General features: G+C 40.4%; 1 protein-coding gene across 1 annotated transcript; it reads left to right on the plus strand.

Annotated features, from left to right (window-relative positions):
• The first annotated feature begins 5,028 nt into the window (after nucleotides 1-5,028).
• On the plus strand, nucleotides 5,029-7,463 carry LOC132818507 (toll-like receptor 2). The gene has a single exon (XM_060829567.1). The coding sequence runs from the start codon at nucleotides 5,029-5,031 to the stop codon at nucleotides 7,456-7,458; it is 2,430 nt and encodes an 809-aa protein (XP_060685550.1). The 3' UTR covers nucleotides 7,459-7,463.
• Nucleotides 7,464-11,796: the final 4,333 nt, after the last annotated feature.

Raw genomic sequence — 11,796 nt, forward strand, 5'->3', positions numbered from 1 at the left:
GCTCGAAAAACCAACAGGGTTGAACGGTAGCATCGTGGGTCTGTGTGCTGGATTGATTCCCTCGTCCCGATCAACTAGAAATCAAGTGTAAAGCAACTAAAGAACTGAACTAAGCTTTTAACGACTTGAAACAGATCATAATCGGGCCACTTTGAGAAGTGAGAATGTGCCGATAAGGTGGGAGACTCCGCGTCTTGTGCTGAAAGAATGGGTGCGGAAACTGAAAAGTTACAGCAATTCAAGAAAATTGTGTCTGTCTTCAGTCGACTCGCGGATAATATTCATAAGTAGTTCTTAGACTTTAGCATCTTTACTCACTAGGATAACCAGCTCTCGGCAGCCGTGAATTTTTCGCATGAAGAATAATTTTGGTAATTCTGCAGCTAAATGTAATACGTTAAGTATTGCACATCCGGCTCAGGGGAAAGCAGGGTCAGCTCAGTTTCAGGGAGAAAAGTGGAAGAAACTTCATTTTAAAAAAGACAGAAAGAAGCAGAGAACTACAGGTGAGGAACGAACACGACCTTTAAGGTACTATCTAAAAACATACAGATAATTCTCAATGCCGTGAGTGTGTTGCTGGAAAAGCACAGTAGGTCAGGCAGCATTCCAAGGAGCAGGAGAATTTATGTTTCCTGCATAACAGGAATGAGGCAGGTGTTGAAAGATAACTTTCAATAACGAATATCAAAAACAGGAAATGAATATAACTGAAAAGATGAAACTTGCGGGGCTAAGGGAAAGGAGCAAGGACAAATTAGCATTTCCACTGAGCTGTCACCAATGTGATGGGCCAATGACTTCCTTCTCTGCTTTTTGGGATTTCGTGGTTCTAAATGGAAAACAGGAAACACATAAATGAAATAATACCCTGGCTTGTGGCAATGGGAAGAATAATAATAGAAACTGTAAAAATATTTGTGAAGTGCAGAGAATGGGTGAAAAGGGGATGGAAGATCAAGCAGAAATATAGTAGAGACACAAATTGTTAACAGAAACAGATCAGACTTGTGCACTGACAACATTCAATTTCTTTCCAGTGGGAAGGGGATGAAACTGTGAAATATTATGAATTAAATTAGAGCATCAACCTCTCTAAACTTTTTGCTAATTACAACCACAAAAAAAGTAGAATCTATTAGAAATCAAAAGATAGTGTGTACAGACAGAAGACATGGCATAGTTCTTAACCTGGGAGCAGTGGGAAGCCCACGAAAAAAGAAAACAACAGTGTGCTGGGTGATAGAACTAGGCAGGAACTGAAATTCAGATTCTTCGGTGATGGATTGGAATCCAGTGATTAAGTCAATGGTGTGTTTGAAATATGCTAGGCATTATGGTGATTTTTCATCAGAAATTGCAGGCGAAACTCAGCAGGTCTGGAGAAAATTAATGTTTTGGCTCCAGTGACCTTTCTTCATTTACTTTTGGAAGGTTCTGTCGGAAACTTGATTTAACTCCTTTTTTTTAAAGGAATAACACGGATGGTTGATACAGGTAAAATATTTGACCAGAATCTATATGGATATTATCAAGGAGAAACTGAGGACTGCAGATCCTAGAGATCAGAGTCGAAAAGTGTGGCGCTGGAAAAGCACAGCAGGTCAGGCAGCTTTGAAGGGGCAGGAGAGTCGACATTTCAGGCATAAGCCCTTCATCAGGAATGTGGGGGAGGGGGCCAAGGGGGTTGATAGATGAATGGGAGGGTCCCAAGGCAAAAGACGAAGTGCTCTTCCCCCAGGTGTTGGGTGGCTTGGAGTTGGTTGTAGAGGAAACCCAAGACTTGTATATCCTTGGTGGGGAGTTGAAGTGGTCCACTGCAGGGTGGTGGGGTTGTTTGGTGCATCTGTCCCAGAGATGTTCCCTAAATGGGATTGTGGGAGACATAGCAGTTTGGATCAGTAATTGGCTTGCTGAAAGAAAACAGAGGGTTGTAGTTGATGGAATATGTTCATCTTGGTGTCCAGTTATTAGTGGCGTACTGCAAGGGTCGGTGTTGGGTCCACTGCTGTTCATCATTTTTATAAATGACCTGGATGAGGGCTGAGAAGGGTGGATTATTAAATTTACAGATGACACTAAGGTCGATGGAGTTGTAAATAGTGACAAAGGATGTAGTAGGTTGCAGAGAGACATAGATAGGATGCAGAACTGGGCTGAGAGGTGGCAAATGAAGTTTAATGTGGAAAAGTGTGAGGTGATACACTTTGGTCGGAGTAATTGGAATGCAAAGTACTGGGCTAATGGTAGGATTCTTGGGAGTGCAGATGAGCAGAGAGATCTCGGTGTCCATTTACACAGATCCCTGAAAGTTGCCACCCAGATTGACAGGGTTGTTAAGAAGGCATACAATGTTTTGGCCTTTTTTAGCAGAGGGATTGAGTTCTGGAACCAGGAGGTTATGCTGCAGCTGTACAAAGCTCTGGTATGGCCACACTTGGAGTATTGTGTACAGTTCTGGTCACCGCATTATAAGAAGGATGTGTAAGCTTTGGAAAGGGTGCAGAGGAGATTTACTAGGATGTTGCCTGGTATGGAAGGAATGTCTTAAGAGTATAGGCTGAGGGCCTTGAGGCTGTTCTCGTTAGAGAGAAGAAGGTTCAGAGGTGACCTAACAGAGACATACAAGATAATCAGAGGGTTAAATAGGGTGGACAGGGAGAGCCTTTTTCCTTGTATGGGGACGGCAAACACGAGGGGACACAACTTTAAAGTGAGGGGAGATAGGTATAAGACAGATGTCAGAGGTAGTTTCTTTGCTCAGAGAATAGTAAGGGTATGGAATGCTTTGCCTGCAACGATAGTAGATTTGCCAAATTTAAGTGCATTTAAGTCATCATTGGACAGGCACATGGACGTACGTGGAATAGTGTAGGTGGGATGGGCTTCAGATTAGTATGATAAGGCGGCGCAACATCGAGGGCAGAAGGGCTTGTACTGCACTGTAATGTTCTATGTTCTATATAAAATATTCCGTGAGTTGGTGTGCCGTCTCCCCAACGTTGAGGAGACCACATCAAGAGCAATGAATTCAGTATCCTTTCGCCCTATGGACATCTACTTCAAACCCACCAACTCCCACAGCTACCTGGACTACACCTCCTCCTGTAAAAACTCTATCCCTTACTCCCAGTTCCTCTGCCTCTACCACATCCGCTCCCAGGAGGAACAATTATACTCCAGAACATCCCAGATTGCCTCCTATTTCAAGGACTGTAATTTCCCCTCGCACACGGTCAACAATACTAATCAACACATCTTCTCCACACCTCTGCCCTTGAACCCCACCCTTCCAAATATAAGGATAAAACCCCCAATCCTCACCTTCCACCCCACCAATCTCCATATACAGCACATTATCCTCCACCATTTCTGCCAACTACAATCAGACCCCACCCCTATCAGCCTTCCACAAAGACCATTCCCTCTGCGACTCCCTTGTTAGGTCTATGCTCCCCACCAAACCTCCCTCCACTCCTGGCACCTTCCCTTGCCACTGCAGGTGGTGTAAAACCTGTGCCACACCACCCCCCACCCCTCCCAACACTTCTATCCAAGGCCACATCCAACAATGATTTTCCTGCACCTCCACACACATCATCGACTATGTCCGTTGCTCTTGATGTGGTCTCCTCTACATCAGGGAAGCAGGATGTCAACTTGTAGAACACTTCAGAGAACATCTCTGGGACACACTCACTAATCAACCCCATCGCACTGCGGCTAACCACTTCAACTCCCCCTCCCACTCCGCCAAGGACAGGCACATCCTTGGCCTCTTCCACCACCAAATCCAAGCTACCTGACAACTGGAGGAAGAACGCCTCATCTTCCGCCTTTAGACCCTCCAATCACACGGCATCAATGTCAATTTCACCAGTTTCTTTCCACATCTCCCCTCCCCCTCATCCCAGATCCAGTCCTCCAACACAGCCCCGCCCTCTTCACCTGTCCCAACTGTCCATCCTCCTTCTCACCCAATGAAGGGCTTTTGCCCGAAACATCAATTTTCCTGCTCCTTGATGCTGCCTGACCTGCTGTGCTTTTCCAGCACCAGTGTAATCCCCAGCATCTGCAGTACCCACTTCTGCCTCCTCACCTATCCGCTCCCCCTCCCCTCTGACCCATCACCATCACTCCCCACCTGCATTTACCTATCACCTTCCCAGCTACCTTATCCCCATCCCCACCCCCACCCTATTTATCTCTCAACACCCTTCCTCCCCCCCACATTCCTGATGAAGGGCTTATGTCTGAAACATCGATTCTCCTGCTGCATGGATGCTGCCTGATCTGCTGTACTTTTCCAGCACCATACGTTTTGACATAGATATTATCAAGGTTAATAAGGTTGATCTTTTGACAATGTCTTACATTGTAAACCAGTCAAAAGACTAAAGCCCTTGGAATCCAAAAGAAAGTGGAACATTGGATATAAAATAGGCATGTTTTTACAGCCTCTCATCTATTTGCAATTCATAGAAATCATAGAATCTTTACAATGTGGAAACAGGCCATTCGGCCCAACAAGTCCACGCCAACTATCCAAAGAGTAACCCCTGGCAGGGGGCGGCACCTCATCCACGTGCCCATTCTCCTACCCTATTAGTCTACATTTACCCCTAACTGATGTACCTCACCTACATACCCCTGAATACAATGGGCTGATGAAGGGCTTGTGCCCGAAACGTCGAATTTCCTGTTCCTTGGATGCTGCCTGACCTGCTGCGCTTTAACCAGCAACACATTTTCAGCAATTTAGCATGGCCACTTTACCTAACCTGACTATTAAGGCATCTGATTCATTGCCACCTAGCATCATAGATTTTGAAATCAAAAAGACATGATTTATAGTACTTTCAGTGATTTGAAGAGAAACGAGATCTTTTTAATATCTTTTTTGTGACCAAGGTTGTATTTTCATAATTCATTTTTGTTCTTTTAACAGAATGTGTTTGAAGATTGTTAGTGTATGAATAGAGGAGCTTTTATTTGGAAGTTGAATTTTCTTCAGCCATCAAGGCCAAGATGACACTCCTACGAGTAATTGTTACATTGATAAGTGTTCTAATTATGCCTATTTACGCATTACCAGAAATGATAGATACTGTTTTGGTGAACTGTTCAGGAATTGGATATCCATATTCTTTTTGTATCCTGACACCAGATGTAGAGGTATTGGATCTGTCTTATAACAACATCACAATGATTCAACAGCAGAGTTTCCATAATCTTAACAAGCTGAAGAAACTACTTCTTCAGTTCAATCATATCACTGCGATAGAAGCTGGTTCATTCGCAAAAAATTCAGAACTAAGGTATCTTGACCTTGCAAATAATCTTTTGTATGATATTTCAGTCTTGCCATTTAACCATCTCCAGTCACTGACACACCTTGATATTACAAATAATATGTTTCTCACAGCTGACTTTGGAGCGGAGATCAACAAACTGCAGAAACTACATTCTTTACGTTTTGGAAACACTCATATTACTTCCTTAAATTCCAGCTCCATATCTGCACTTCAAGGAATCCCACTCAAGGCTGTTTACTTAATTACTGGAGACCTACAGGCGTTTGAACCTGGAACATTTAGTGCCTTGCAGAATGTAGAAAAGCTGTCTCTTGATTTGCAGTTTGAGCAGGAAGGACAAATACTCATCAATATTTTGAAGGATGTTCCAATGACTACCACTACATTGGAAATTCTAAATTCTGATTTTGTTAAAAAAGCAAAGAATATTGATTTCTTTTTCCCTCTGAAAATGTTAAATATCTCAACACTAGTTGTGCGTAATATTACCATTGATGATTCTTTGACCACACATTTACTTAACAGTGTTCTAGGTTCAAACATAAAAGAATTATTTTTAGACACAATTTTAATGGATGGCATAGGCAAGTGGAACGTAATACCCATACCATCTGACCAGATTAGTTTGCGCAAGCTTTATATAATTAATATAGAAAATCCAAATTTCTACCATTTTTACTCACTTGCGTATCTTATTGATATGTTTGCACAACTGACAGAGTTAATAATACGAGATGGAAATTTGTTTTACATTCCATGTCAGGTATCAGAAGTTATGACACACTTAAGATATTTGGATATATCTGTTAACTTGCTTGAAGAACTCAGCTTTATTCCTGGAAAATGCTTTGCTCCTTTTCCCAATCTTAATACTCTCATAGCAAACAACAACAAGTTTTTAAATCTACAAAAATTTAGCACATTGTTATCTAAAATGGAGAACTTGTCTTGTATAAATGCTAGTCATAATGACCTTGTACTACAGAAGGGACTGACCTGCACATGGCCTCAGACTCTAAAGCATATAAATTTTTCACACAATAACCTGGAAAGCAATGTGTTCGGCTGCTTGCCAGCATCATTAGAATCACTAGATCTGAGTTACAATTCCATCACTGCAGTTGCAAACCTCAAAAGGCTCAGAAATCTCCGTGAGGTTTTTTTAACCGAAAACTTCATAGCATCTTTACCTGAAATTCCAGTGGGTTACTCACTGAAAATCTTACACGTTGACCACAATAAAATTCGTAACATAAACATACACTCTTTACAATCATTAGATCTAGATGAACTCAAATTCAGCAACAATCCTTTGGAATGCTTCTGTGCAATTCAATCAGTCTCTAATTATGTTCAAAAAACACATGTAGTGATTCTTGATTGGCCAAACCAGTATCGATGTGCAAGTCCAAGAAAATTTAAGGGTCGAGTTATCCAAGCCCTGAAATTTTCCCCAATTGAATGCAAAATTCCTTTGTTTGTTGGGGTTCTTTTGGCATGTTTTGGACTTTTGGTAGGTGTCTGCATTGTGCTGTGTATAAAGTATAACATCACCTGGTATTGCCGCACACTCTGGCTTTGGCTTAAAGCTAAAAGAAGTCTAGATGCCAACCTGGTTGAAACAAATTTTGAGTACAATGCTTTTGTTTCATACAGTGAGCATGATTCGGCATGGGTGAAGAACAAACTGCTTGTACAGTTAGAAAATAATGACCCACCTTACCGCATCTGTATCCATGAAAGAGATTTCAAACCTGGAAAATCAATAATTAATAATATAATTGATTGCATATCAAAAAGTTATAAAACCATATTTATCCTATCAAAACACTTTGTGGAAAGTGAATGGTGCCATTATGAATTCTTCTTTGCACACCAACAGGTGTTTGATGACAAAAAGGATGGTCTTATCTTACTCCTGTTAGAACCTATTCCAAAGAATTCCATCCCAGATCGATTTTGCAAACTAAGGAAACTGATGAACAGAAACACTTATTTGGAATGGCCTCAGAATGAGTTTCAGCAGGCCTTCTTTTGGAAAAGATTGAAAGCTGTCCTGAATTTGGATTTCCATTCGTGCAGTTCAAAAATAACTCTGCAAGAGGTTATCCAAGAACCTGATGAGATCCCTAATTGTATTTAGATAAACATATACAAAACTGGGTATTGTGACATAAAATTTGAGCTTTAGAAAATAAAGTTACTAACTTGCCTTTACATCTGTATGAATTTGGTGTTAAATTTGTTGCCATTTGGATTTCACCCAGCAATAGTGTTACCAAAAATGAAATAATGTCTAAATATCTGATGAGAGAAATTTTGCATTTATTGCAAATTTTGCTACCCTCATCAAAAACACAGGTAATGTACATCACTTTTCATAGGATCCTCCTGGGTAACTAAAATATGTTTTTACAGAAGATAATGGGTTTGAATGTGGAGTTGGCAATGTAAAATTCTGTCACTTTTTGAACCAAATTTCAGAGCTACATTATGCGTTCTCTCAATGTGGGATTGTGCTCATACTGACAAGTAATTGGTGGCATTCTGTCATCCAGTAGCATAACTTCATTTGGCTACCTCCTCAAGTTTGAGCAGGAACATAACACACAAACCATCCCTGTTGCATTGAACAACTAGATTAATTATTTCTCTAAGTGTGTGTATTAGCACTAATCCTTTTTCAAAATTACCAATATAGGTATTAACACTTCAAATGTTATTGTTTGGTTGTTGTTAACAGTGTGTTGTCTAAGCCTGGGAATGCTTGTCCCTTGCATGTTTGGGCAAAGCAATGTCTGAACCATGGGAGTGTTAGCACTCTATACCATTTAAACGGTGGGGAGTAACAGCTATAATGCCACTGTGTGTTATTAACCATTTCTGCAGAGTATGAATGTTCTCTGCCAGCCTTATTGTCATTGACTGAACAAAGTTACACATTCTAGATACAGAAAAAAATAAAAGTATTTGAAACAAGATATCATAAGCATTGGAGCCAGTCTGGGCATTATCATGGCTGATCAGACACTTCAATGCCCCCCCACTATCCCTATGTTGCTTTATTTCATCCATATTTAGAAATATGTCAATCTCTAAGCGCATTAAATGATGAATTTCCATAGCTTTCCAGAGTAGAGTATTCCAAAGATTCACAACACTTTCCATACTATAATTTCTCCTCACCTTAGTCCTCAGTGGCTACCCCCTTATGCTGAAATTATGGCTTCTGGTTCTAGATAACTTAACTGGGGAAACATCTTACCTGCATCTGCCCTATGTATCCCTTTTGTAGCTTTTAGAGAAATGCCCTCTCATTCTTTGAAACTATAGCATAGAGGCCCAGTTGCCATGAAATTAGAAAATAAATAAAGGGATAGGCACCAGTGCTGGCCTTGCCAATGCAGCAATGCCCAAATCTCATGAATGAATTAAAACAAAAAAATATAAATTCTGAAGGGTCACTGGACTCAAACTTAACTGTTTTCTCTGCACAGATCCTGCCAGACCTGCTGAGTTTCTCCAGCAATTTCTGCTTAGCACACATCTGCAGCATTTGTTTTAAAAAGTGTTAGTAAATTAGATTAGTGGCATTAATTTTCAGATTAGTTTTTCAGATCAATAGAAAACTCAATTGAACTTTCTCAGCTGTGTAATTGGTCTATTCATTTCTGCCCTAATCTTTTCTATACTGTCTCATTAATACATTCCTCCTTCCTCCAGTATGACTTTACCACTCAATTGCCCAAGTTCACACAAATAGAAAATGCAAAAAAAATGACACTGGTTTTCCTCACAAGAAGCACTTGAACAGTTATCACAAAGGCTGATGTAAGACAGATAGCTGGTGGTCAGTACTGCGATAAATATGCCTTGCTCTTGGCTTGGCAACAGCCCTGGAGCATCTTTCATTCTTAAAAGAATTCAAATGTGTCTAATCTAAATTTCATAATCTGGCTCAGTACAGGAAAGACAAATAAACTAACAGGTTTTATAAAATGCAAAAATGCATAGACTTGGATTATTCAAAACAAAACTTCTTGACCATACAAATCTATAACCATTACACCTCATTGTACACAAACAAAAACAGAAATTACTGGAAAAACTTAGCATGTCTGGCAGTATGTGTGGAAAGAAACCAGAATTAATAATTCAGTTTGAGTTGGGGTCATATTGCCAAAAAATTGCAGAAGGTGGTTATATTTTATGCAGACATATTAAATAAGATATACCCCAGTAAACAGTGGTATGAACTGAAAAAAAAAGTTAAAACTTAACAAAAATGAATGGAGATATATCTGAGGGAATAAATTAAAAGTATGATGAGAATGGGACTAATATTTTGTAGAAATATTGGTAAAGAGCTTTCCAGTGTGAACGCGATAGACCAGATGATAATTCTATGAAATGTGATTCCTTTGATTATTGAGTGCAAAGGTGTAATACGCCCACAAATGTGCAATCAAAAGAGGCCTAATACTAGTTGCCAAAGTACAAAGGAGAATGTGCAAAAATTAGACAATGTTGACAGTGTTGAAGGGTTTGAGCTGCAGGGAGAGGCTGAATAGGCTGGGGCTGTTTTCTCTGGAGCATCAAAGACTAAGAGGTGACCTATTTGGGGGGGTTGCGGGGTTCTAAAACTACTTTTTCATGCAGGTGATGAGTAAATGGAATGAGCTGCCAGAGGAAGTGGAGGAGAATGGTATAATTACAACATTAAAAGGTTTTTGAATGGATATATATAGGAAGGGTTTAGAGGGATAAGGCCCAAATGCTGATAAATGGGACTTGATTTATCTAAGCTATCTGGTCATCGTGGATGAGTTGGACTGAAGGGTCTGTTTCTGTGCTGTATAACTCTTATCATTCTGTAACTACATTTCTGGAGTATTTTATATTGAGCTTTAATACAAGGGTCTCATTTATATCTTTGCAATTACTATAAATAACAGTCTTGTTCTTTTATTAATAAATAATACATTTTACACAACCATCTTATGAAGGAACAGCATTCTGAAAGCTAGTACTTCCAAATAAACCTGTTGAACTATAACCTGGTGTTGTGTGATTTTTAACTTTCTCCACACAAGTCCAACACCAGGTCCTGCAAGTCATAATAAATTTATGTAATGGTTGATCACATGGCTAGGGTATATTGTTTTGCCTACTAACTCCAAGATTATCACGCATGAACATACTAAACAGGAATAGCCTGTTTGGCGCCTGCAGTCATAGAGTTGTACAGCGTGGAAACTGACCCTTCGGTCCAACTCACCTGTGCCAACCAGATATCCTAAATTAATGTCATCCCATTTACTAGCACTTAGCACATATCCCTCTAAGCCATTCTTAATCACCTGCCTTTCAAATGTTATAATTTTACCAGCCTCCACCACTTCCTCTGGCTTCTCATTCCATACATGGGCAACCCACTGCGTGAAAAGGTTGCCCTTTGGTTCCTTTAAAACTTTTCCCCTCTCACCCTAAACCTATACCCTCTAGTTTTGGACTCCCCCACTGCAGGGAAAAGACTTTGTCTATTTACCCTGTCCATGCCCCTTTTGAGTTTATAAACCTCTATAACATCACCCCTCAGCCGCAAACGCTCAAGGGAAAACGGCCCCAGCCTATTCAGCCTCTCCCCGTAGCACAAATTCTCCAACCCTGGCAACTTCCTTGTAAATCTTTTCTGAAACCTTTCAAGTTTCACAACATCCTTCCAATATGAGGGAGACCAGAATTGCACGCAATATTTCAAAAGTGGCTAACCAATGTCCTGTACAACTTTAACATGACCCCCTAACTCCTGTACTCAATACTTTGACCAATAATGGAGAATATATCAAAAATGGCTAATCTGCTACAGGTCTCAATTTCTCAATCATGCCAACTCCTTATAGCCTTCAGCTCCTTGAAATGCCAAAAATATATCCACCTAGTCTTTAAATATATTCAGAGATAATAGCCACCATTTCCCATCATTCATTGCCCATAATTAATAAAGGGTTTGATAGCTAAAGTGAACAGATATTTTGGATCCGCCTGCACTGTTGAGGTTAGAAGTAACATGCCAGAATAATTCTGAATCAAAAGGCAAAAAGGGATAAGCAGCTTTAAAGAAAATTACAATCACTGAGGAGCATGGATAGAATAAATAGACATCAAGTCTTTTCCCTGGGGTCGGGGAGTCCAGAACTAGAGGGCATCGGTTTAGGGTGAGAGGGGAAAGATATAAAAGAGACCTAAAGGGCAACTTTTTCACGCAAAGGGTGGTACGTGTATGGAATGAGCTGCCAGAGGATGTGGTGGAGGCTAGTACAATTGCAACATTTAAGAGACATTTAGCTGGGTATATGAATAGGAAAGGTTTGGAGGGATATGGGCTGGGTGCTGGCAGGTGGGACTAGATTGGGTTGGGATATCTGGTCAGCATAGACAGGTTGGACCGATGGGTCTGTTTCCATTCTGTACATCTCTA

This window comes from Hemiscyllium ocellatum, chromosome 9 (genome assembly GCF_020745735.1).
Source record: "Hemiscyllium ocellatum isolate sHemOce1 chromosome 9, sHemOce1.pat.X.cur, whole genome shotgun sequence".
In the NCBI taxonomy this organism is placed as follows: domain Eukaryota; kingdom Metazoa; phylum Chordata; class Chondrichthyes; order Orectolobiformes; family Hemiscylliidae; genus Hemiscyllium; species Hemiscyllium ocellatum.

Bases quoted from the DNA above. Each gene is read 5' to 3' on its own strand.
- LOC132818507 (XM_060829567.1), top strand. From the start codon at position 5,029: ATGACACTCCTACGAGTAATTGTTACATTGATAAGTGTTCTAATTATG.